The sequence below is a fragment of the Lissotriton vulgaris genome, chromosome 5 (genome assembly GCF_964263255.1).
Source record: "Lissotriton vulgaris chromosome 5, aLisVul1.2, whole genome shotgun sequence".
Lineage (NCBI taxonomy): Eukaryota > Metazoa > Chordata > Amphibia > Caudata > Salamandridae > Lissotriton > Lissotriton vulgaris.
Window position 1 is genome coordinate 259,445,372 of NC_141693.1, and position 25,434 is coordinate 259,470,805.

The 25,434-nt window shown below is 46.9% G+C and overlaps 1 protein-coding gene across 1 annotated transcript in view; it reads left to right on the forward strand.

Moving 5' to 3' along the window:
- Positions 1-25,198, forward strand: part of MASP2 (MBL associated serine protease 2) — a 263,680-nt gene extending 238,482 nt beyond the window's left edge. The window contains exon 11 of the mRNA XM_086921321.1: positions 24,168-25,198. Coding sequence (XP_086777447.1) covers positions 24,168-24,943 — 776 coding nt within the window. The 3' untranslated portion in view covers positions 24,944-25,198. The remainder of the gene's footprint in view (positions 1-24,167) is intronic.
- The last annotated feature ends 236 nt before the right edge of the window (positions 25,199-25,434 follow it).

Below are 25,434 nucleotides of genomic sequence, written 5' to 3' on the forward strand. Positions count from 1 at the left end.
GGACGGCCAGTCTACGTTCCTGCTCCTCTATGTCTTTTATTAGTAGCCGCCTTACCCCGTACGTTGTGTGCATACACCTTCCCCCCCGGAGGACCGCTTTCATAGCATCCCATTCATAGGCTCTATTCGATGCCAACCCCCAGTTTTTGAACGGGGGATCCAGCAAAGCTTCTGCCCTAAGGCGCCACGTAGGAATAGCCTGTCGTGGTCTACTGCCCTCCAGGCAGAGTAAAAGCAGAGAGTGGTCCCAGAGATATCGTGCTTGGTATGCCACCCCCTGTACTTCTTGGGCTAGTGATGATGAGACGAAGCAGTAATCTAGACGACTGTGTGTGTGTTGATGGCCAGCGTATGGCATGAGAACATTTTATGTGTGGGGATGCGTTCTCTCTCCATATATCCGTAAGCGGCATGTCCCTCAGCAAGTCCATCAGTGAGCTAGTCATGCACGGTTTTGTACAAAGCCTTGGCGGCTCCCGGTCAAGGTTGCCATTAATGACACAATTTACGTCCCCAACCATAATGGTCACCTCACCTATAAACGGTGCGGCAGCTACTCCGACAGATAATAAGAAAGCTGGACAATCGACATTCGGGGTGCATACTGATGCATAAATCCTTCCCTCTAGCGTGCCATGAAAAATTACATACCTACCCTCCGGATCCACAATTTGGTTCAAGCATTTAAAGGGTACTCCGGGCTCCACTCATATCAAAGCGCCCCTGGCAAAACCTGAATACGAAGTGGCGTATAATTGGCCTCTCCATCTGCGTTTCAAACACGGTAGTGCATTCCCCCATACACGAGTCTCCTGCAAGCAAGCTATTGACACCCTGTATCTTTTCAAATAAGTGTCACCCGTCTACATTTCTCAAATGCAGCCTGCCCCCGAGCATTCCATGTGAGAACGTTCAGAGTTGAAGATGCCATTTCCACATTACAGTTTTACCCCCACTACCTCCCGGGAACCCCAACCCCCTTTTTGTCCAATCATGTGTATACTCGGACAGACCTTCTCTCATACCTAAGCGATGAAACCTCTGTAGCTGCATGAACAACCGACTTTCCCTCATCCCTGAACTTAAAGAACTCTCCCCTTCCCCGTACCCCCTGGGCAACCCGGCTGCTTCCCCCACTCCCTCGGTGTGGCAAGTCAGGGCTTGACGGAGTCGCCCCATACCCCCCAACAAACAACTTACAACTGAACAATGGCTATAGCTCTAGTGGTTTCGTATCATCACCCAAAGCAACCGTAAACGTGTTAACTCCAATACTCCTAAAAGCGATCGGACAGACAGTCGGGTGCGAGGCTGGCCTCAAGCTCCCAGCCCACGGTCCGGTCTCTAAGGGGGCATGCTCAGAGCCACCTGCCGGTTACCATTCCTTCAACATTCCACCCCATCTTGTTGTATCCAATGGTTTACACTGCGCACAGTACATTCACTTGTCTGCTACTGTTAGTCCTTCTGCTTCTTTTCTTTTTTGTTAGATTGTTCTCTTCCCTTGGTATTCTTTTTTGTTTCTCAACCCTTTGATTTTCTTTCTAATGATTCCCCCACACTCATTGTTTGACTTGTGCTTCTTAATGTCCCAGTTCAACTCATGCCCCCCGTCGCCAGGAGGGTGTCCGGGACTACATCCTGCGACCCTCCACCCGATTCTCGACCTGCTTCCATCTAGAGCGTTCCGTCTGGGTGTACTCGGATTCTACCCAGAGTGTACTCACATTCCTCCTGTGTCTTTCAGACCGACTGGGTACCACCTCTTGCATGGCCGGACCCACAGCAGGATCTATCCGCACCATCTCTAAGTCCCAGACTCATATCTGACGCTCCCATCTCATCAAGCCAGGACGTCGCTGCCTCCGGCGTCTGAAAGAAGCACGCTCTTCCCTTGTGCTCCACCTGCAGTTTGGCAGGGTAGAGCAAACTTTATTTCAGCCCTGTTTCCCGCATCTGGCGTTTTACCACCAGAAATGTCCACCTTTGCTCGTGGACCCGTTGGGTATAGTCAGGGAAGATCGCAATGGAGCGTCCTTGATACTATATTTGGCCTTTCGCTCTGGTGGCCTGGAGAAAATATGTCCCGGTCTCTAAAATTAAAGATCCGGGCTATAATCGCTCTCTGGGGCGCTCCAGGGTGGGGCGGCAGGCCCAGCGCTAGGTGTGCTCTCTCAATAGTGAAGAATTTGGATAGTTTAATTGGGGCCAACTCGCTGACAATCCAGTTCTCCAAGAATAGGTCCGCAGCCGGCCCATCTGCTTTTTCCGGGAAGCCAATGACCCCCTGTGGCATATTTTCCACGTTGTGCTCCGTGGCTGTTACCCTATCTGACACTTTGCGAAGATCACATCATAATAGATTCACCTCTATTGCAACGTTGTCGATCCTTTGTACCACCTCTGCCTTGGACGCCTGGATCGCCGCCAAAATCTCCGCCAATGATGGGGACATGTCAGGTAGCCGACTCGGTCTATCTCCCTGGTCGTCTGGGTTCGCTGGCGCTCCGGTGGTTCCGTGTGGCACGGCTGCGCATAGTTAGAGATTTTGTTAGTTTGGACTTTTGTGGTCTTGTCCTTCACCATCGTACCCGACAGACACAGGACCGCAGTGCTCAGCCAGTTTCCAGCTCTCGCACCCTCTAATAGCTTCTACTGGGCGGGGCGCCTTCACCCTCACTTTTCAGGTGTAGACCCCGGCTTCTCTTCACGGCCAGCCTGCGACTCAGCCCCAGCTCCTCGGTGTCCGCTTGTCTTGCTGCCTTCAATTTCCAGGCATGTAGAATCTTCACAAGGTGTCCCTGCTCGTCCGGCTCTTCCCTGATTTGCAACTAGCTGCGGTGCCCCTCTCCCGGTCTGGTAGGGTCTGGTGAGTCCCCCAGCACTTGACGTGTTCCGTTCCGGCGCCCTATTTTGGAGTATATCCCTGTCCCTCAGCGTCTCCTGTAAGGCCTGCCGACTTGCTTAAACTTTGGCGATCCGCCCGTCAAGGCCACAGGGCCCGTGCCTCTGTGACAGCGCGGTTGTGGCTCCAGCCATACACTGTTCTCGACTCCCAAGTGTGTGAGCAATGGACCGCTGTTACCAGCCCTCTCACCTCTAGGCCCCCCGACGGAGGGCACACCAGCACCGCCCGCCAAACACCTTCCCTTCTCACAAACCCCGACTCACTGTGCTGGGGCCTCACCAGGGCGTGCTCGGGCCTCTGTTACGCCCTCCTGCTGTGGCCGCCCTTCATGCGCTCTGGGCCCGACCTTGACACTGGTTGTTTGTTGCACTTCGGGATCTTCACACTGTTAGCAGTCCTTTAGGCGCAAGGCGTGACCCCCCACCGGGCAGTCAGAGCATCCAAATCGTAGCGCTCTGCCCGGGGCCTCAACAAGATGGCTCCTGCCGACTCAGATTTCCCAGCGACTGTTACCGACGGGGAAGCCGATTCTGCTCCATCTATGTATGCCTGAGGGCAGCAGTGATCTCGTTCTTCCTGGTGGAGTGTTTTGTGCTCCAAGTCACGTCCCCGTCCAACCCCCTAACTTAGTATAAGTATGGGACTCCAGTCCTTAGGACTTTAGATTATACCTGGATGAAACTCTGAAGCTGAATCCTGGAACTTCTACACACTATATCGACTGGAGGACTGAAGAATCTCCGTTGGGGTCAAGTAGTGACTCCCCTGTTCAAACAGGCACCAAAGAAGCATCTTGCCGGTCTGCATTTCTAAAGCTCCCGCCAGACTCCGGAGTATTTATGACTCATGAGATGGACTTCCAGACTTCTCAGAGGCCCACACGAGATCCCGGCAAATCTGAAACCCGGCGCCCTCACCAGTGATGTGGAACCGGAACTCCTGGACACAATGCACATTTGCTAGTGCATCGGCTTCCCAAAATTGTGCATTGCGCTACTTGTAGTCCAAGCTCCGAGCACCATCTGCACCGAAGATTGTGGGCCTACACTCCACGAGTGTACCGTGAGCCCGCTTCTAGCATTTCTGCTCGAGGCCCCTTTACGATCCCTGGTCTGTCGACTGGTGGGTCCCCATGAAAGTAACTCTTCTTTCCTTTGGGCTTCCCTTGTTGTTCTAGACAGGCTTTGACTCCCCACCGAGTGGTGAGTCCCTCAGACCTTGCTGGTCTGCACCGAAGCCAATCTTTACTTTCTGCATGGGTTGCTGTTGCCAAGGCTTGTTGGGTCCAATCCGGAAACAGACACTGCAGCACTCGACATCCTTCATGGGACAGCTCGAATCCAGCTCCTGGTTGTCGTCAACGCCTCCTGGTCCTCGTGGCTGAAGAGTCAAGCTTCACCTTCACCTGAAATCACCCGACATCGGTGGGCATCCGCTCATCACCTTCCTGATCACTGGCAAGTGACCCAGACTCTGTCCCCTCTGCTTTCAGGTTCTTCACATCTCCGATCCACCCGGACACTTTCAACTTGGTCGCCAGCAGCACTTTGCAGCAGATCGCTATTGAAATCGACGACAAAACCCGACACGAAAAGACACCTATGCACCCGGCTTCCCTGGGTGAGGTAACTCGAGTACTCTCGTGCTCCCATGGGTATTGACTCTAGAACCTCCTAGTTCTAAAAGGGTTTGCTCCAAGTCCTCTTCTAAGCATCTTTAATCTTTAGAATTCCAACAGCGACTTTCCCTATAGAAGTTAATGGTGATTCAAGATTGTGTTTAGACACTGCAGGCGTCCCCCGTGTGTCCCCTGTGTCACTACCTTGGGTGGTTCCTGGTGGCCCCAGCGGTTCTAAAGGCTCAAGGCCTTGTCTCTGTGACTGTAGTGGTACTTATACCACTTTCTTAGTATATGGTTTGGTACGCCCCTTGGGCTCAACGTATATTGTGCTAATTTACTGTGTGCTGATTAAGTTTACTGAATATCCTTTTGCCTCTAGCCTCATAAAGAGACTAGAGGGAAGTGTTTAGAATAAATACATATATTTTATATATATACCTGGTGTGGTTCTCCTTTCATTTGGTCATTCGTGAGATTATAGACTGGTAAAACAAGCTGCTTTACATTCCTTCAATACTTAGCCTGAAGGCTGCTCTCCACAGCTACCACTAGAATAGCTTTCTACATAGGGTGGCTTTAAACCTACCATCTATAAGGGTCGTTTGGACTGGTGCACGGTGCCTACTAGAATAGTGGACAGCATATGCCTGGCCAACTTCTCACATTGGTGTGCAACGTATGGGATTCCAGCTTGCCATTGTTTTACCAAATAATCTCAAGCGATTGATCATTTGAAAACCATAAATGGTACCAGAGGTACATATAATACAAGCTTAAATACAGTAAGTTCTACTGAACTTAGAGTTGTGTGTTAAGGGCGTAAGCCCACCCTTTCTACAACTCAAGAGAGTTTAGTAGGTAATAACTAGAGTAGGTAGTGCATACACCACACCTCACTAGTTATGTCTTCAAAGCCAGGAACCAGTGGGTTCCTGACAGATGCCAGTATGTTACAGGCATCCAAGTATGACACATTCCCTTTTTTAGAATTAAGGGCTCTGTGTACTATGAGGAAATTGAAGACAGGCAAGAATGCCACCACACAGCACCTCAGAGAATTGTTACTGCTGTATGACCATAGGAAGGTTACATAGCCTGAAAGGGTAGGCAGTGGGGTAGAAACAGCAGAGACAGAAGAGCCCAGTTGTCCAAACCACCAGGACTCAGACTCTAATGCATACCAGGTAGGTGACAATGACCTAGACCTTGACAATCCAGCTCCTAATGGAGAAGAAGAAGGCCAAAGTGGCTCTGTCTTTGTCCCACCAGGAAGAGTTGGGGGTGTGCCTAGAAGGTCAAGATCTCCTTCAGAGGAATCTAACCATTCTGACACATCTGTAGGGACTTCTGTCTCTTTTCATAGGAGGGACGCCTCCCAGGAGAAGAGAGAGAATCAGCGGAGGTTTGAAGAAGCCCAACTGACAATATGGAAACAAAGAGTAGCCTAGGAAAGGGAGTCTCTAGAGCTTGAACGAGCAAGAAAAAAGATGGGACTAGAGTCCCATGGTGGCAGCAACTTCCCTAGTGGTAGGTAACGGTCTTATGACCATAGAAACTTAAACAAGATTGTCCCTCCCTACTAGAGTGGGGATGACATCCACACAGAGCCAGACTGGCCAGAGCCGGCACTGGGCAATCCTCCAGTGCGCCGCACGGATGGGGGGCGTTTTTTGGCCCCTGGGGGCCATATTTGTTACAGGGCCGTTTTTGCAGCATAGCTGCAAAATCGATCCCGTACCAAAATCGGCTGAAACCCGGCCCCGGCAAAAAGCTCGGCGGCACCTCCAACCCGCCTGAGTGGGGAGGGGTGAGCACTTTGCCAGGGCCGGTTATGGTTCCCGGTCCGGCCCAGCATCCACAAATGGATAACTGCTCTGGAAAGGGCCTGCAAAGTACAGAAGGTCCCCCAGGAGCAGAGGGCAGCAATCCTGTGGCTCTCCTTTGCAGAAAAGGGTAGAGACAAGCTCCTCACTGTCAGAGAAGAGGGTGCTAATGATTACAAAGTCCTGAAGAGTGCTCTAATAGATGGGTTTGGCCGAACCATTAAGCAGTATAGAATACAGTTCCGAGATACCCAAAAGACACAGACTCAGGACTGGGTTGACTTTGTAGATTGTGCTACTAAGGCTCTGGAGGGCTGGTTACTGGGCAGTGAAATATGGGATTATACAACTTGATTAAGAGGGAGCAGATCCCTAATAACTGTCAGAATCAGCTGTTGCATCAGCACCTGGTAGACTCTGATCTGACCTCTCCCCAAGTATTGGGAAAGAAGGCAGACAAATTGGTCAGAACCAGGGTGAAGCAGATGGTACAGAACAAAGGTGGTGACCAGAAGAAGCAAGATCCTAATAAGGGTGGGGAGAAGGGTAAAGACCAGGGGCCAGATGTAGGTAGCCCTTTACCGATCGGAATCGGCCGAAAATACCGATTTTCGGCCGTTTCCGATCGGTAAAGGGCTAGGGAGATGTAGGTGCACATATTCGGTGATTTTACCGAATCGTTATTATTACTGAATCGGTAATAAGTACCGATTCGGTAATAATTACCGATTCGGTAAAATTACCGAAAATGCTATGTGGGTAGCCAATTTTCCATTGGCACATGGCTTACAGAATCGGTATTTTACCATGGAATACAAATCCATGGTAAAATACCGATTCCTGTGTACATGCACATCTGTGCATGTACACATGTGCCATGTGACAGACAGACGTGCCCTTAGGGCATGTCTGTGTGCCACATTGCACACATGCCCGTTTTGGGGGTGCTAGAGGGTGTCAAAGTGACACCCCCTGCACCCTTGTGAATTCATTAATTACCGATTCGGTAAATACCGAATCGGTAATGCCTAATCATTCCTATAAGCCCATAGGAATGAATGGGCATTACCGATTCGGTATTTACCGAATCGGTAATTAATGAATTGTTAAGGATTCGGTAACGAATCCAGATGTTGGGACCTACATCCCATTTACCGATTTTGAAATACCGAATCGGTAAAATTCGGTATTTCAAAATCGGTAAATGGGATTTACCTACATCGGGCCCCAGAAGTCTTCACACGGCCCACCAAAATCTTCTACTGGTGGGGATTCCCAATCTTCCAAAAAGAAAGATGAAATGAAACCATGGTGTAAAATCTGTAAGCAGAACAGCCATTGGACTAGTGATTGCACTAGAAATAAAGACTCAACTCCAGCCACTATTGCCCCTAAGGCAACTGTTCCCCCTAGTTCAGCTTCAGGTGGTGGTACTTAGCAGAAGGGTGTAATAGGGTTAACCCTGGGTTCTGAGGTGGACTCTGGCCTAGTCAGAGTTCCAACTGAGGCTGTACTAGTCTGTGATGGAGGCATGGATATGTCCTCCTTTGTGAGTCCCAGTAACTTGGGCAAATACAGACAGCAGCCTTTGATAAATGGAAAAGAGGCTATGGCCTACAGGGACACTGGGGCAAGCGTCACCATGGTGACACAAGACCTTGTGCACCCTGGACAGATCATACTTCGTGAACTTTACCAAGTGACCAATGCTAGCAATGTCAGGACCAGCCATGCCCCAGCACTTGTTAATTTCTCCTGGGGAGGGGTAACTGGCCTCAAGAAAGTTGTGGTAAGTGCAGACCTCCTCTTGGCAATGATTTAGAGACTTCAGCCTGGTCTGAAGTTGAGTTAAGTCAGTCTGTGAGTGTGTGCATCAGTGTCTCAGTGGGTCTGTGAGTGGGTGCATTAGCCTCTAAGTGGGTGTGTGAGTAGGTACATAAGTCTCTGAGTGGGGTTACGAGTGGGTGCATAATTGTCTAAGTGGGTCTTTGAGTAGGGGCATGAGTGCCTCATTGGTGAGTGCCTCATCTGTGAGTGGCATCCATGCAATTGCCCAGAAAACACACTAAATGGGGAGGGGGGACATGTGGCCTATTTCAGCCACGGGGACCCCATCCCCCGGGGCCGACCTTTATTGACTAGGGGAGGGGGACCACGTTGGCCCAGCTCCCTAGTCCTATTTTGGTCCCGGAGACCCCAACCCTAGGGCCTGCCGTTTAAATATTTATATATTTTTGGGGGGGCAACATGGCCTCACCTCCCTGGACCGATTTCGGCCCTGGGGACCCCATCACCCGGAGCCACATTTTAAATATTCATATATAATAGTAGGGGAGGGGGGCCACGCTTCGAATCAGGCAAATTATAAAAAAATGCAGTGACTAAGGTAGATGAACTTAAACGGACAGTGAAGATAATGGCAAAAATACTACTTCACAAGGATGAGAAAGCACAAAAAAGATGGTAAGAGAAGCGGTAGACAGGATGCTGAGAGCAGAAAAGATGAAAGAGATAGTGATAAGAAAAGGCAAAAAAAGAAAACAAGTAACAGGGGAAACATAATTTTCAACGCATGTGATACATCATATGCCATTACAACGCAAGTCATTACAACTACGCTTTGTTACATAGCATGCCATTACAACACAAGTCGTTACAACGACTTTCTGTAGGGGGCAGAAGGTGTTATAACCCTGATTGGCTTTGTGGATCAAGGGCCCGATGTGTGGAAAATTAATACGGTTTGGTGAACATTATCTGCGCCATCTTCCCTTTGCCCCGATGCCACACTCTTTGTCGCACACCCCCTCCACTTTAGCTGCCTTGATCAGAACCACCCTCTGCACACCCCTGACCCCCAGCACGGCTCTTCACCCTCACAAGCACCCCCACGCACTGATCACCCCCGCTCTCACATGCCTTGCGCGTAAGCGGCAGCCATTTTGAGCACCATGGCCCCTCTGCCCCTAGCTGATAGCCAGCGCGTCTTTCACTCTCTCTTAGCCCCGCAGGCATCCCCCGCATGCTGACAACCCCCCTCGCTCTCATATGCCTCGGGTCATAAACCCCTCTTCAGCGCAGCTCTGCCTCGGAATCCCATCCTGCTCCCAGCGCGACACCTCCCTTCATCCCTTTCATGGTCCCAAGTCCTTTGATACAAACCCCTTTTCCTGTGTGTGCCCATTTGTCTCCCTTGTTCCCAGGCCGCCACCTGGCCCTACGGATACTGTTTATCACACCCCCGTACAGTAGGAAGCTTCCCCCTATCAAAGGACCCTCAAGTCGATCGAACACCCTTCACCCCATGAGATCCGATCAACTCCACACATTCCGTGAATCGGCAAAATGTCCAGCTGCGCGATAATCATCACCTGTTGCGACCGGGGTGGGGATTTCAACTGTAAACGTGTGGGAACGGGCTTGAAGCGGGGATTCCTAGGATGCCTTTCCGAACATCAAAGTATTGACAAATATGTGTTTCATGTAATAAAGCAATAAACCTGTGTATAAGAGGCCAGGCCTCAGAGATGCGGTTAGAGCACCTCGTGACAATACTTGCTATCCGAATTGATGTGTTCTCCTCCGGAGAGAATAAACCCTTGTTTCCTGCCTTTCAGTCTCCAGCACCTGCTTCTTCATTAATTAATATTTTGTGGGTAATAGAGGCGACACCGCCGGGCAACACAAAAGGGTCTTTGGTCACTGGTTGTCTACCTACCCTTTTACAATTGGCGTCCCAAGCGTGGGGCCCATCAGCGACTCGTGGATCCAGTGGGAGAGGTCCTGACGACAGAGTGAACGACTGCAACGATCGGGAGGTACCCTGTCCGATAGACCCTCGTCTGACAGCCGATCATCCGAACTTCACTGGTTCCGAACAGACCTCTCTCGAGTGATCTACGGTCCTGACTGGGAACCATCAGGAGTGCCGCGAGGATTACGAAGAAAAGAGGACGATCGGGCGCTGGATTCGGAAGAGAAGAAACTGTCCATGCGGTCCGGGTAAGGTCGTGTAGACACGACGAATTAAGAAATTGTTTGATTGATTGAAAAAATACTAGTATTACTCTTTGTTAATTTATTTGGAGATTCGCTGTCGGCAAACGGAGAAACAACCGGCTCTCCCCTTGCAAACAGTGAAGGATAGGTAACGCACCCGTCGTACCTATCTTTCTCCCCCACTGATTAATTGCCTCCCCCATTGATTAACTGTTACGGATTATTTTCTGGAGATTCTCTGTCTGCAAACAGGAAAGAATAGGTTCCCTCTTTGCAGATAGTGAAAGGGTAGGTGACGCAGACCTTTTTGCGGGCCTACTTATTCTCCCCATTGACCATTTTTTTTTGATTGATATTGGTTCTTGAGGTATTCACTGCCTGCAAACAACGTAGAATAGAAATATTCTGTCTGGTCTTTGCACACAGTGATAAGATAGGTAGTGCTGATTATTGTCCCCATTGTGACCCGTCATGCCTGTCTTCTCCCCACTGATTGATAGCTGGTTCAGCCCGGACCGTTTATTAGAGGTGGACCATCTAGCTCCGCTGGAAGGCACCCCTAATAAAGAAATGTTCACAAAGTATGGATTAATTACCATAGCCTATAGCAAGCTATGGCACAAGTATACCAAAGCAAATCAAGAGAAACAGTGGCCACTGGTAGGATCCTTCCATCTTGACAAAATAGAAACGTTAGAAATAGCCCTTCGTAGTAGCAAGACCACGCCTATTATGCTCGACAGTCTCGGTATGTGGCGCAAAGAAGCAACGCAACGAAAGGAAAGAGACGAAGTCAGAGTAGGTAAAGAAACGCGACAGGCGACCTTCCAAGCGTCTGGTAGGCCAAAGGAAGGGGCAGCGACGACACAGTTCCGAGGATTAGACACAAAAAGGGAACAGTGTAAAGGGACGTACCGACAGGACAACCCCAAGACACAACGACCCGAAAGTAACCCCCCGACACTACGCGCAGGAAGAACAGACTTAAGGCAAAACCAATGTGCTTTTTGTAAAAGAGTCGGGCACTGGAAAGCCCAATGCCCGACTCTACGGAACATAGGTAAGAGCGGAGGGCCGACAGAAATAACAGGCCGGCAGAAAGGGAAAAGGCGCGAGACAAAGACGAATCAGACTAACACGGACAAGACAGATAGAACTACAACGTTTGATTATGCCCGATGGCACAGATTTCGTCAGACCAATTTCAACGACATGTTTGAGTTCTGGGACTGATTACTCTCTGCCCCCCCCCCCCCCCCCCACTCTGAAAAACAAAAGCAATTACAGGCCTGCGTAGACAACGCCCCGTTAGAAAAAGGACTCAAGGAAGCCAAATCTCCGTTATATAATTTAAGATTTAATTACGGTAAAAATAACACACGACCAACGATAAATAGAAAAACTAGTAAAACATTCTTTCAAGTAAAACTGTACTAATAGGAGCAATACAAAACATATTACGCTCACTCCGGAAGTTCCCAAAATGTAACAGGTCAACGGTCCCGCCCATCCGGAAGGTGAAACACACAGCACATGTGGGGCGGGGCCTGCCGACAGCCATAGACCAAATAGGTCGCCGGCGAGAATATACAGGAGGCTCCACGGGCCCGGCGTGAAATGGTCTCCCCATCCTCTCCTTCCTGGGGCGGCGTCCCCCGGGCCACGAGTAGGGAGGGGGCGGATGCAGATGACCCCCTCCCTCGTATCTCCTGGTCCGGCCATCGCAAATTCCTCCGCTGAACTGGTGCAGGGTGGGCTGGGAGGAAGAGGCGACGCGGACGAGCCTCTTCCACCTCCACAGGTAGGAGGTTTCCCAGCCCCGGCCCGGCGCCAAAATCCTCCAGCCGGGCAACGGATATACCTGCGCAGCACAGAACATACAATGTCCAACGGACCTATTTCCGTAGCACAGAACATACAATGTCCGAAGGGCATACTTGCGCAGCACCGGACATACAATGGTCCTCCAGAGTACTCGCCGAGTCAGGGGTGTAGGGTGGTCATCATGTACACCCCTGATTCGAAGGAACGGCGTGGGGTGCACTGGGAGAGGGAGGCGGCGCAAACGAGTCTCCCTCACCTCCCCAGGTAGAGGCGCCACAGCTGCATCCTAGCGCCCCGAGCCAATGTCCTGCTCCAACGGCACGGTGCTCCATTTTTTCTCGCCCCAGAGAAGTCTCTACCACTCTTGAAGACACGACGAAGGACGGCTGTTGCAGGGTCTCAAAATGGCGTCTGGGCCCCCTGGAAGGCGGGTCTAGGCCGCTGGAGTAACTTTGTCCGGTATTGCAACTCGGGCGCTTGCCTGCCTGGGCACGAGCCCCCACCTCCGACAACATCCCCACAGTTTTGAAGATTCTACCAGAGTCCTAGGAGCCCTCGGCCCCTACAGGCTTCCGGTGGGGAACAACTGCCTTGATCACTAATGAAATGACCACGACATAGCCACACGATGGTGGTGCTCTCGTGTCAGCACCAGCTTCAGTCTGAATCATCCAAAAATATTGTGGGCTAACGGATTCGAGTAAGTTCCGGCTGAACCTCAACGTGACCCGGTAAGGAAGATTCTACCTCCCTCCCCCTTTTTGATTGACGGTCCACATTACCAGCCCCTCTGTTAGCACAGGTTTTTGAACTGCCGAAAGGGACTCTGGTGCAACCAACCCGGCATCGCCCAAAATGGCGCCGGTATCAATAGGAACTTAAGTAACACTGCGTGGTGTTCTTTAGCTAACAAGACTTGATGTTCTGAGATATGTATGTGAACCTTTGTACACTTGACGAAAAAGGGAGGAGGGTTCACTTGGCGAACATTTGAAAGGATCCCGTTAAAATGTTGATTTCAATATACGATTTATTATGATATTTATTGTAACCGATACATAACGTAGCTTATGACGCACGCCCACGGTATACATCTAGGAAATGTGATTGCAATTAGTCTAACTGTGTTTCAATTTATGAAATAAATACCCTCTGATCCCTCAATTATTAATAGACATTTTTAGTTTCTTACAAATAACTAAGTAGACGTTTTTCAATGCTTTTAAAATACTGCAAAAATAACCCCCCTACTGTATGTGCTTCAGCCATCGTCGTGTCCGGCCAAATACGATTGCACTCACATATTTACTTACTGAACGGTTATGCAAATAAAGGTTTTCCAAACTGTGAACAGGTATCGCATACTCTTGTAAATGTGGGAATTGGCGGGAGGGCTATTCTGTGCGCAACCGTTTTGCTCTCTTTTTAAGGTTATTAGAAAATGGTTGTTTGGCCCCAGATTGATGATCGAATCTAAGGTATGATACGCTGCCTCCAAATATGCGACTAGGCTCAGGAACTAACGCATGAAGAAGGACCTCGACTTCTGAGTACGGGTAAAGTGAAGCGGTGTGATAAAGGTATGATGCTCAAAGGAACTAAGGGACAGGGTTGGCCGAAGAACTGATATGCCTTAGAACATCACAGCGTTGGGAATGATTTAAGGATCCCGATAGCTAGATACATCTACAAACCAGATACCTCGCGCTAGGCGCCTCTGATTTCTTTTTAGCGTTTCCCTACACACGATCTATAATGCCACCCTCGGACCCCCCATGAACAACCTATCACACTGCCCGCCCCCCTTAACTTCAGAAACCAAGACCCTAGGGATTATATCCCGAGGAGATAAGACGAGTATGTGGTAAGTAAAGAACTTTCGTGCCCGTACATCTGATATGCTCGAATGTTGTTCCCCCTCCCTTTCTTCCTTTTTCTCCCTCTACAGGTTACATTGGAATCACGACTAGGGTATAGTAAAGATCTGGAGCCACGCCATGTCTGATACATGAAACGGACCTACACTGCAAGATGGCACCTAAAGACACCCATCTCAATGCATGTCCTTAATGTACCCGGCCTAATGCTCTTCCGTCCCAAACTGCATGCTTTCTACATTCTAACACAAACCCAAAATGTCTCATGTTGGGTAATGCACTGAATAGCCTAAATAGTACACAGCCACTCTCCATGTCACACGTGTAATATTTAGCCTATTGTTGATCTCTCTCTCTCTCTCTCTCTCTCTCTATCTGTCTCTCTCTCTCTCTCTCTCTCTCTCTCTCCTCCACACTTTCACTCTTCCTAGCGACTGGCACCTAAGTGGCGAACCACTACCCCTGGTGCACCACCTGATTGGCTCCCAAATACCACAAGTATTTGCACAAATTTGTCCTAAATAAAAATTACATTGATACCACGTTGCTACCTCTCCTTTTCTACTAAATATTGATGAAACCTAGATTGGCCGAAAAGAAAGGGACAGGTAAGACGACTAAGGTTCTCTAATCTGACCCATATTGAGGGAACTACTTGTCAGTGGCATCCATGATAAAAATGTCTCTGGTAAACGCGACCTTCCCCGTCCCGAAACTATCTCAATACCCAAACAGTAAAAGTGATCGAGACATCCCCGTTTTCCCGAAATGCCCCCAGTTTTGTATCAGCTGCCCTGGACGAGAGTTTGAAAAATGTCCCTTGCCCCAGTTCGCTATATTCCTAGTTGTTTTCCATTAGACCTCGCTCACCCCAAGGATGAGTTGAATAGTCATCGCAAGCCCCGAATTTTTTAATAAAGTAGCCAGGTTGTAAGAAACTATGTAGAATTTAGAATAATGTTTGCGAAGTTAGAATTAAGTCAAAAATGAAAGAACTTGTTGCAAATAAACCCTGTTGAAAGTAAACTGTTTAGCCGAAAGATAGGATGCATTGATATAATGAAAAATCGTTTAGCCTATGTTCATTCCTCAGAAAGATACCTATCAGACCATGGTGAATAGCACGTTGCACTTTTTGGTAAAATACAAAGCCCTGAAGAACGGCATAAGCTTCGTAGGACTCATACTAGGAAAGTGGGTCTCTGCCAGAAGAATTGACGTGACTGTGATAAAATGCAATGAATAAGTATCAGACTTCGTTCCACGACAATGAATGTAATACCAACAAAACGCCAAAGAAATAGTAACGAAGGAAAGCTGTAGGGAACCCAGCAAACCTATCATCAATTATTTATACGTTGGCTGCAAAAAAAAAACCTCAATGTAACGGATGCTTACCCAGTTGCTTAGTGTTGGGAGAGAAATAGATTTATGTGATTACCTTCCTCTGCCGAATCTCTAAAGACTGTCTTTCCAAACTCGTTTAAGGGTACCACTGTCGGAGGAGAAAGAGACCGGATGTGGGAGCACGCGGCCTGACTGCAGATCGTGGAACATCAGCGACATTGGCCAAGGCGAGACCGCAGCAGTAAGGAGTCGCAGGACGAGGCACTGTTTCTGACAGAATGAAAGGAAAGGGCTGACCTGAGGCCCCTGCTTTATGATCGACATGTGCCGAAAAGTCCCCGCTCTCTGAACCTGGTTATGGACCTGCCTGTCTTAATTTTCCGTCCCCCTGGTCTGTTCCCGATCCGGCCCTGCTCCATCCCCTCCTCCTCCGACCTACCATAAGGACTACTCGCACACCCCCCTCCCTCCACCTGAACTTTCAACATCCTCTAAATCCTACCGTGCCATCCAGAGAAGGGTATCTCCTGCGTCAAAAGGGAGGGAGCTCCGACTAAGTAGACCATGAACTGTGTTAAATCTCAGAACGGTGACCTAAACACCACCAAGGGTCACCCCAAAGAGAAGCTAAACGAAGTATGTGGTTCTGCCCGCTACCGAGCACCTTGAAGATGATGGAAGCAACAGGAAATACCCACCACAAAGACCCAAGAACAGACAGACTCCACAACTCAAAGACAATTGCACCCTTCACCACAAATCCTTTTCTGTCTCCTTCTAATGGCCACACTCTGGATTATGGAAGAAAATGCACCTGCTCCAAAAACCGTAACATATTTCTCCCACGAGGTCTGGCGAAACAAAACAAAGACACACTCCTGCCCGCAGACCTCCAACGGCTCAACCCACATGGACATTCCTACTAAAGAACGAATTGTAATGCAGGTGCTCAACAGTGCTAACAGAAGATGACAAAGAATGCTGAGAACTCACTAATAATGGTCCACGACCACAAGACACTGGAAACCCTGATTATTGTTTTTACTATGTCTCATTTCTCTCCCAACCGCCATTGAATTGACTATGCTCCAACCGAGTACAAAAAGAACTTACTTACGTGGTAACCTATCAGTTCCTATGACTATAAGCATCTATGATCTGTACCCAACGCTTTCACTACATAATTTTTGTCTGATATTGCATTACTATGACTTTCCTGCAACAAGCTTAACGATTAGCCCGCCACTAAGATGAAAAGATTTTAAAATGCGATGTTTATGTACAGTTCCTTCGCCTGGGTTTTTCACTTCCTTACTTATGACCACCGCAGTAGACATAGATAGGAAATAGGCCAGCAAGATGTCTTAGAAATGTTAAAGGGAGGACTGTGGAAAATTAATACGGTTTGGTGAACATTATCTGCGCCATCTTCCCTTTGCCCCGATGCCACACTCTTTGTCGCACACCCCCTCCACTTTAGCTGCCTTGATCAGAACCACCCTCTGCACACCCCTGACCTCCAGCACGGCTCTTCACCCTCACAAGCACCCCCACCTACTGATCACCCCCGCTCTCACATGCCTTGCGCGTAAGCGGCAGCCATTTTGAGCACCATGGCCCCTCTGCCCCTAGCTGATAGCCAGCGCGTCTTTCACTCTCTCTTAGCCCCGCAGGCATCCCCCGCATGCTGACAACCCCCCTCGCTCTCATATGCCTCGGGTCATAAACCCCTCTTCAGCGCAGCTCTGCCTCGGAATCCCATCCTGCTCCCAGCGCGACACCTCCCTTCATCCCTTTCATGGTCCCAAGTCCTTTGATACAAACCCCTTTTCCTGTGTGTGCCCATTTGTCTCCCTTGTTCCCAGGCCGCCACCTGGCCCTACGGATACTGTTTATCACACCCCCGTACAGTAGGAAGCTTCCCCCTATCAAAGGACCCTCGAGTCGATCGAACACCCTTCACCCCATGAGATCCGATCAACTCCACACATTCCGTGAATCGGCGGAATGTCCAGCTGCGCGATAATCATCACCTGTTGTGACCGGGGTGGGGATTTCAACTGTAAACGTGTGGGAACGGGCTTGAAGCGGGGATTCCTAGGATGCCTTTCCGAACATCAAAGTATTGACAAATATGTGTTTCATGTAATAAAGCAATAAACCTGTGTATAAGAGGCCAGGCCTCAGAGATGCGGTTAGAGCACCTCGTGACGATACTTGCTGTCCGAATTGATGTGTTCTCCTCCGGAGAGAATAAACCCTCGTTTCCTGCCTTTCAGTCTCCAGCGCCTGCTTCTTCATTAATTAATATTTTGTGGGTAATAGAGGCGACACCGCCGGGCAACACAAAAGGGTCTTTGGTCACTGGTTGTCTACCTACCCTTTTACAGATGTAGGTAAATCCCATTTACCGATTTTGAAATACGGAATCCTACCGATTCGGTATTTCAAAATCGGTAAATGGTATGTAGGTCCCAACATCTGGATTCGTTACCGAATCCTTAACAATTCTTTAATTACCGATTCGGTAAATACCGAATCGGTAATGCCCATTCATTCCTAAGGCTTTGAAGCCCATAGGAATGATTAGGCATTACCGATTCGGTATTTACCGAATCGGTAATTAAAGAATTCACAAGGGTGCAGGGGGTGTCACTTTGACACCCTCTGGCACCCCCAAAACAGGCGCAGGTGCCATGTGGCAGGCATACCTGCCCTAAGGGCAGGTCTGCCTGTCACATGACATAGGTGTGCATGCATACATGTGCATGCACACCGGAATCGGTATTTTACCATGGATTTGTATTCCATGGTAAAATACCGATTCTGTAAGCCATGTGCAGAAGGTACATCGCCTACCTACATTGCATTTTCGGTAATTTTACCGAATCGGTAAATATTACCGAATCGGTAATTATTTTACCGATTCGGTACATATTACCGAATCGGTAAATTTACCGATTCGGTAATGATACCGATTCGGTAAAATTACCGAAAATGTGCCCCTACATCTCAATAGCCCTTTACCGATCGGAAACGGCCGAAAATCGGTATTTTCGGCCGATTCCGATCGGTAAAGGGCTACCTACATCTGGCCCTTAGACCCTACTTTGTCACTAGTAAGAGTCTTTATCCTCACTAGGTGCCAGATATTAAGTTTGACAGGCAGTACTCCATCCATCAGGGTGGCAAAGGACACTATCTCCACCAACCTGACAGACTAGTCTGAAACGTATGGAATTTGGTACAGAAAGCACTACATGCAGGCACGGGCGGCACAGATAAGAGTGGTGAGGCGATGGGCAAAGTGGGGGGAAATCGACAGACAACGGGATAGGTAAAATTAAATTTAAAAAATAAAAAAAACACTTACTGTGTGCTCGCCTCATCAGCTATGCAGCGTGCACAAGATAAGTGGTTTTATTTATCTTCTTATTTAATTTTCCCAACGCTCTTACCTGTGCCGGCCGCGCCTGACTACATTCACATTGAAAGTCTTTATTTTTACGAAGAAACTCCATATTTTATATAGCTCTTGATACTGTGACTCTGTTGTTCGTATATGTAACATTTCATGGTATTCAGTTCATTGACCTCAGAAGCATGAAAGACCCAGTAGGCCTTGCCAGGATTTAGATTTGTGATTTACACTGTATACAAATGCCAGTGATGACTCCTAAATTCATAGAGCAGTTCTACCAGCTAAGTGTGATAAATCTATGCTAATTGACTGCTGCTACTAATTATTAGTGTGTCCTATAATTAGAAACTTGTAGTCACCAAACACTTCCTCTCCATTAGTGTATTTAAAGTAAATATATACTATCCTGAATTTTCGCTAACTAAATATCAAAGTGGAAGCTTCTGTGCGTTTCATTTTGTGTAGCACCTAAAGGTGTGCTTGGTTTGAGACACTGGTTGTTCACCAAACCCATGTACATACCCGGTTTGTCTACATTTTAATAGACCCTCTACAGTTCTAGTAACCAGCAGTGAGGACCTATTAGTATTTTACATGGTATGGTTTTTCAAGATCCAACCTTGGAAGATATATTTATTAGAAGTAAAACATTCCATGCGTAATTGTGGTAGAGAAAGAGGTGCCTACATTGTCCTAGCATTGCACAGAAGACTGCCTTGCAGTGGCATGGGGCGAGATACCATGAATGCAGCAGAGTTAAGAGTAGAAATGAGTACGATAGATTTACATTACAGGTCCACACTGAAGGGCGATGCAGCTCTAACGACAGGGTTTTGCAGCAGTATATGAATATTTCGCAGTTATAAAATTAATAGCACTCTAAAAAATAAAAAAGAACGTTACCATGTATTCTGTTACCTGGCATGGTACCTCCAGTTCTCCCACTGTCTTCGGTAGGGTATACTAATTTATTCTGCCCTTTTCCCAATGTGCCCTCTCACCTTCTTAAACCTCTGTTAAAATTACCTTTACGTTCCACAGTCCTGCACTACAGGCATGTTCTCATGGTCAAGGATGCCTTATCCCAATATTCCTCCTGCCTCCCTCCCACCTATTCAAGTAAACTACTCATGCATGTGGAATCGTCTCTCACTCTGCTGAATTTGCCACCTTCTCCCAGGAACAACCGCCATTTCTAATATTGGGGCATATGTATCAAGCCCTTTTCCTGTTCGCAAATGGGCCGATTCTCAGAATCGGCCCGTTTGCTACCGAGAAAAGGACTTTTGGGATGTATCATCCCAAAAGGGCATTGCATATTAGAGAATCGCAAAATTTGCGATTCTCTATTTTGCGATTGCATTTAAGGAATCGCAAATTGCGATTCCTTTAATGCAAAGTAAGAAGCACAGAAAAAGTGCGATTTGGCCTTAAATTTCTTTGAAAAATGCACTTTTTTGCATTTTTCAAAGTGCCATGTGGCGCACATATATGCCTTAGGGAATGTATGTGCGCCACATGTGCACACATACATATTTCAGGGTTGCAACAGGGTCTCCTTTTGACACCCTTGCACCCTTGAATTTGCATTCTCAATTTGAGAATCTCTAATTGCGAATCGCAAATTGAGAATGTCTTCCTATTCATTCCTATGGCCCTCCTAGCCCATAGGAATGAATGGGAAGGTATTCCTTAATTGTGATTTGCAATTTGCCTATCGCAATGAAGGAATGCCAAGGAATCACAAAATATTTGCAAATTTTTTATTACATCCCGTTTTGCGATTCTCAAATAGTGATTCTCTAAAAATCGCTATTTGAGAATCACAATAACGGTATTTGATACATATGCCCCATAATCTTTGTGCAGATTCTATCTGAATATCTGTGAAAGATATAGCCTGTGTTGTAGGACTCTGAATTCAGGTATGTGTTAATCTGGTAGAAGGAATGTAGTGTAGCAGACTATTGTTGTGAGAAACAATGTTACCCCATTTTAGCTAATAATAAAAAGACTTCAACAAATGGACAATATAGAACATTAGAAAATTTTAATTTTGGGAGCTCCACTGAAGACTATACAGTGGCTCAGGTTTGCTAATGGCAGGTGTAAGCCTTCCGTCCAACATTCTATTGTTTATCTTTCTGTTTCTATCTTTTTATTTTCGAGCATTCTACAATTAGTAGGTGGAATGTTCTAATAGCCTTCTAGACATTTTGCCTTGGGCTAAACTCCTTGTTAAAATACCCTGTTCCTCTTTATAGGTCCTAACCTGCAGATCAGGCCTATAATTCAGGTTTAGGGCCCTTAAAAACCAGTATAGCCCTCCGTAGCTAGCTATAAGGCTATAATATTTCTGTAGACAATATTTTGACATATAAAGCAGCAGGAAACTGGTAATAGGCATCTGTGGGTCATATTCAAATGTCTATATATTGTGCAGAAGGCACTGTGTCGGCATATATTCCATGATGGATGGGGGGGTCACTTAAATGCCTCGTTCTGTACTGTAGGGACTGCATAGAGGTAGCAAAAAATAAAGGGTGGGAATGTTTGAATAATAAGATGAACCACTGGTAATTTCGCTTGGCCTATTCAATATCATTACTTTTTTGTCATCTAGGCCCATTCAATATCATTGCTTTTTTGTCATTTATGCCAATAAAGAAGCTGACCAAGTAAATGCAAATTACCCTTAGTTGATCCTAATCGGAAGGTCTAAACCAACTCCCCTCTGAAAAGGAACATATGCAACCCCAGGAATGTTTCGATTTATTAGGCCTCATCAATGACCTGCAACAGAAGACCCTTTGGAACAAGTTACAATGCATATAGGGACATTACCCCCTGGTGGAATACGCTTCTTACAGACATATATATTCTGCTAGAGCAGAGGTCTTCAAACTTTTAGATGCCGTGACCCCCCCAGTCAAAATGTTTAGGCATAAGGACCCCCTCCTGACAAACAATTCTAAACCGATAGGCAGAGCTACTGGAATTATGAGGCAGGTGAGGACCAAATTATGCGGCAAGCTTGACTAAATTATATGGTAAGAAAAAATAAATAATGCTCAGTGATGCCACATATTTTGGGATAGTATTGCTTCATTATTTTGACATTTTTACACACAGTAACACTGAGGAAAGGTTTCATCTCATCAGCACCAGTTTATAATGAAAATACAGCAATAAACAAGAGAAAGCTTTCTAGTCAACCTTTGTGATTGGCCTTCTACTCCGCAGGAATACGTGCTGCCACATTAGAAGCTAACCTGGCCCTGGCTGGGAGAAGCAGGGGTCCCTTAAAACCCTGGCAGCCTTATGCAGAGTTAAGCAGTTTACCGATGCCACTTTCCTCTCACCACCTCTCTTCCATCCCACTCTCCGCTTCCAACCCTGGATCCCTCTCTCACTTTGCAAGCCATTTTCTTTCACCCTTTTTTACAACTTCTGAAGTCTCCCCATTCAACTTCTCACTTCATGTTTAATCACCTCTTGCCATTCTGCCTTTTCACTGCCCTCCTCTCTCAAATTTATCTCATGGCCTCTCTGGACACATCACCTCTCTCTCCCCTCAGCACCTCTCATTCACCTCAATTCTCTTCCTTCAAATTTCTGTCTATTTGTATCTTACACCTCTCCAGTCCACCATTCATCTTTCACATCTCCCCTTTGTTCTTCCGCACCTTCTTGAACCAACGTCCCTCAGCACCCACCTCAGTATTCCCTCTCTTCCCTCATTGCTGTTGTCCCTCACCCACGTCGTACCAAATTCTCTGTTTATGTCACAGATCATCACTCCGCTATCTTCTCTCACCGTTTAACAGTATCCCTCCTCTGTGCCCTCACCTTTCGCTCGCACTCACTTCTCCCCTTGCGTTTCTGCACTTCTTCAGCACTTCCCATTTCTCCTCATCCCTGACCTCTTAAATCTAATTCTCTCGCTCCCATGCTGTCCTCTCTCATCCCATCTACTCTCACCCTCTCATCTCTCCTCACCGGGCATGCCTGTATTCTCCTCTCGGCCTGTGCCAATCTTCTTATTGTTCGTTAATTCAAAAAACATGAATAGTCGGCCTTACTGTTTTGGTGCGGGCCGCACAGTTATGGAACTTTCACCCACCTTAGCTTCACTCCACCATTAATCTATTATCCTTTAGGAGGCTATAAAAACCTAGCCCTATACCCTGTAGGTTACCCCATTTGGCTGGTTCTCCTTCCCATTCGGTGTGTTTCTTATTTGCCATTTCAGCCAGTAGATGGTTATGAGCCCCAGGACACCTTTTTGGAAATAGTAATAATAGACATAAGTGTGACCTGGAATGTGGGACCCACTTTCTATCACTCCACGGCCCCCCTGGGGGTCGGGCCCCACAGTTTGAAGACCCCTGTGCTAGAGGAACCTAAAGTCATATATATCATCCGTTGTGGGAGGGCGTTATCCGATATTCAATTATTATGACTAATTTGAGGGATTACAGCTCTTATAATAAAGTTTCTAAGAAGCATATAGAGATTATATGTCTTTCTTGGGGCCTGCTTTCTTGGTGCCTGCTTGAATATTCAATTATAGATGCTTTTCTTGCTGTCTGCTTGAAACTACTTGAAACTTTACCAGTAGATGCCTTTCTTGGTGCCTGCTTTAAACTTCGCCTACACATGCCAAGTGTCTGCAATCCTTGTCGATATGAAGAAGAAGGGCTATCATGGTTGCAGCACACCGCTTGTTTTTAGGGTGTTTTCAATTAATTTTGTGCTAATTAAATTAATTAAGAATGAATTCATTAGTAAAAATTATTTTTAAAAGAATGCCTTTGTTGCTATTCAAAGTATACCATGAAGTTTGAGTTAGTGTTGATACAATATAATTATTGTGTCCAAGTTACATGGGAACCTAGATCAAGTATGATGATATAGGACTGTTGTATTGTCTATAATATTGGCACTGGTAGTGTTAGATCATAGTCTTTCTATGCCTGTGGTTGGACATTTTTCACTTTATTTAAAGCCACAAGAGGGACCTCTCTTCGAGTTTTGTTTTATCAAATTTTTACCTATATTCCTGTACTGCCAAATGTTAAATCTAGTCTTAAGGGACACCAGTGCTGTGGTTCCAATGAGAGTTAAAGTATGTTCAATGTTGGCAGCACAGATGTGAAACTTTATGTGAATTGGCACAACGCAGTGGTCGATGAAGCCTCTAACTTCCTTCTTCAGATTGAGCCAATCTCATCCTTTAAAATATTATTTAGCACTTTGAAATGTAAGTCTGACAGACTCTGCCTTTCTGCCTGTGCTGTTACGTGAACAGTACAAGGACCTAATTTTCAATTTCTTTCCCTCCTAGAATGTGGACAGAAGACCACCAAGGCAACAAAGCGCATATATGGCGGTCAGGATGCGAGTCTTGGGGACTTTCCCTGGCAAGTTCTGATTTTATTAAAAGACGGTGGAGTGTCAGGCGGGGCACTTCTGCGTGATGGTTGGGTCCTAACAGCGGCTCATGTTGTAAGTGACATTTCAGACATTTCAGACATGACACTCAAGATGGGCCTTTTGAGGTTAGTCTCCAAGGATTACGTGGAAGCCCAGCCTGAAAAAGTATTTATCCATGAAGGTTTTCTGAATGATAACTTCAATTATAATAATGACATTGCCCTCATCAAACTGAAGACAAAGATTCCAATCAGGTCAAATGTGCTGCCCATTTGCCTACCGGATAAGGAAGACCATTTCCAGGTGAAGACTGGTGACACTGGTGCCGTAGCTGGCTGGGGATTTACAGAAAAAGGTGTTTTGGCGAGAAAGCTGAAGTTTGTGGAGGTAGACGTCATGGATCATAACACTTGTAAGACTTCTTATGCAAGCAAGAAAGCTTCGAATGGGAAATCATACATAGTAACGGATAATATGATATGCGCTGGTTTAGAGGGTGGTGGAAAGGATTCATGCCAAGGAGACAGTGGTGGGCCACTAGTTTTCCTGGACGTTCCATCCAAAAAATGGTACGTGGGAGGTGTTGTCTCTTGGGGTTTAGAGTGTGGTGTTGCTGAACAGTATGGCATTTATACAAAAATAATCAATTACATTTCCTGGATACAGAACATTATTGAAAAAAATTGACGGAAGTCCAAACATATACCTGAGTAACTGTATTGATGTTCCTTCACACACCGCATACTAGCAAGAGACATTGGTGGGTGCATTCTCATCATACATTTCCTACTTCTATTGGATGCCTTTATCAGATTCCGCCTGCAATTTTCACCAACAAACACATGCTTTATAAACAATTCCAGTAAAGATGCAAAGGAAAAATGCAATTATTATGCCCTCTGTTACTAAATAATAAATGCTGTCAAAAGCTATTTTACCAAATATCTTCATGTGTAAGGTCTTATGTAGGAACAGACCATTACTGTTGAGTAAAGAGCTTATGCCACCTTCAGATTAAAACTCTGTCTATTGTCTGATATTTCTTAGTTAAAATTGCTTTTTCACTGACCAGTGTATAATAGCCACACTCTCTGCTGTAGCAGAAGTTTACTCCATTGTGAAGGATCAGACTTCTTTCCTGGACTCAATAGTACACTCAACTGTGTAATCTTGGGATG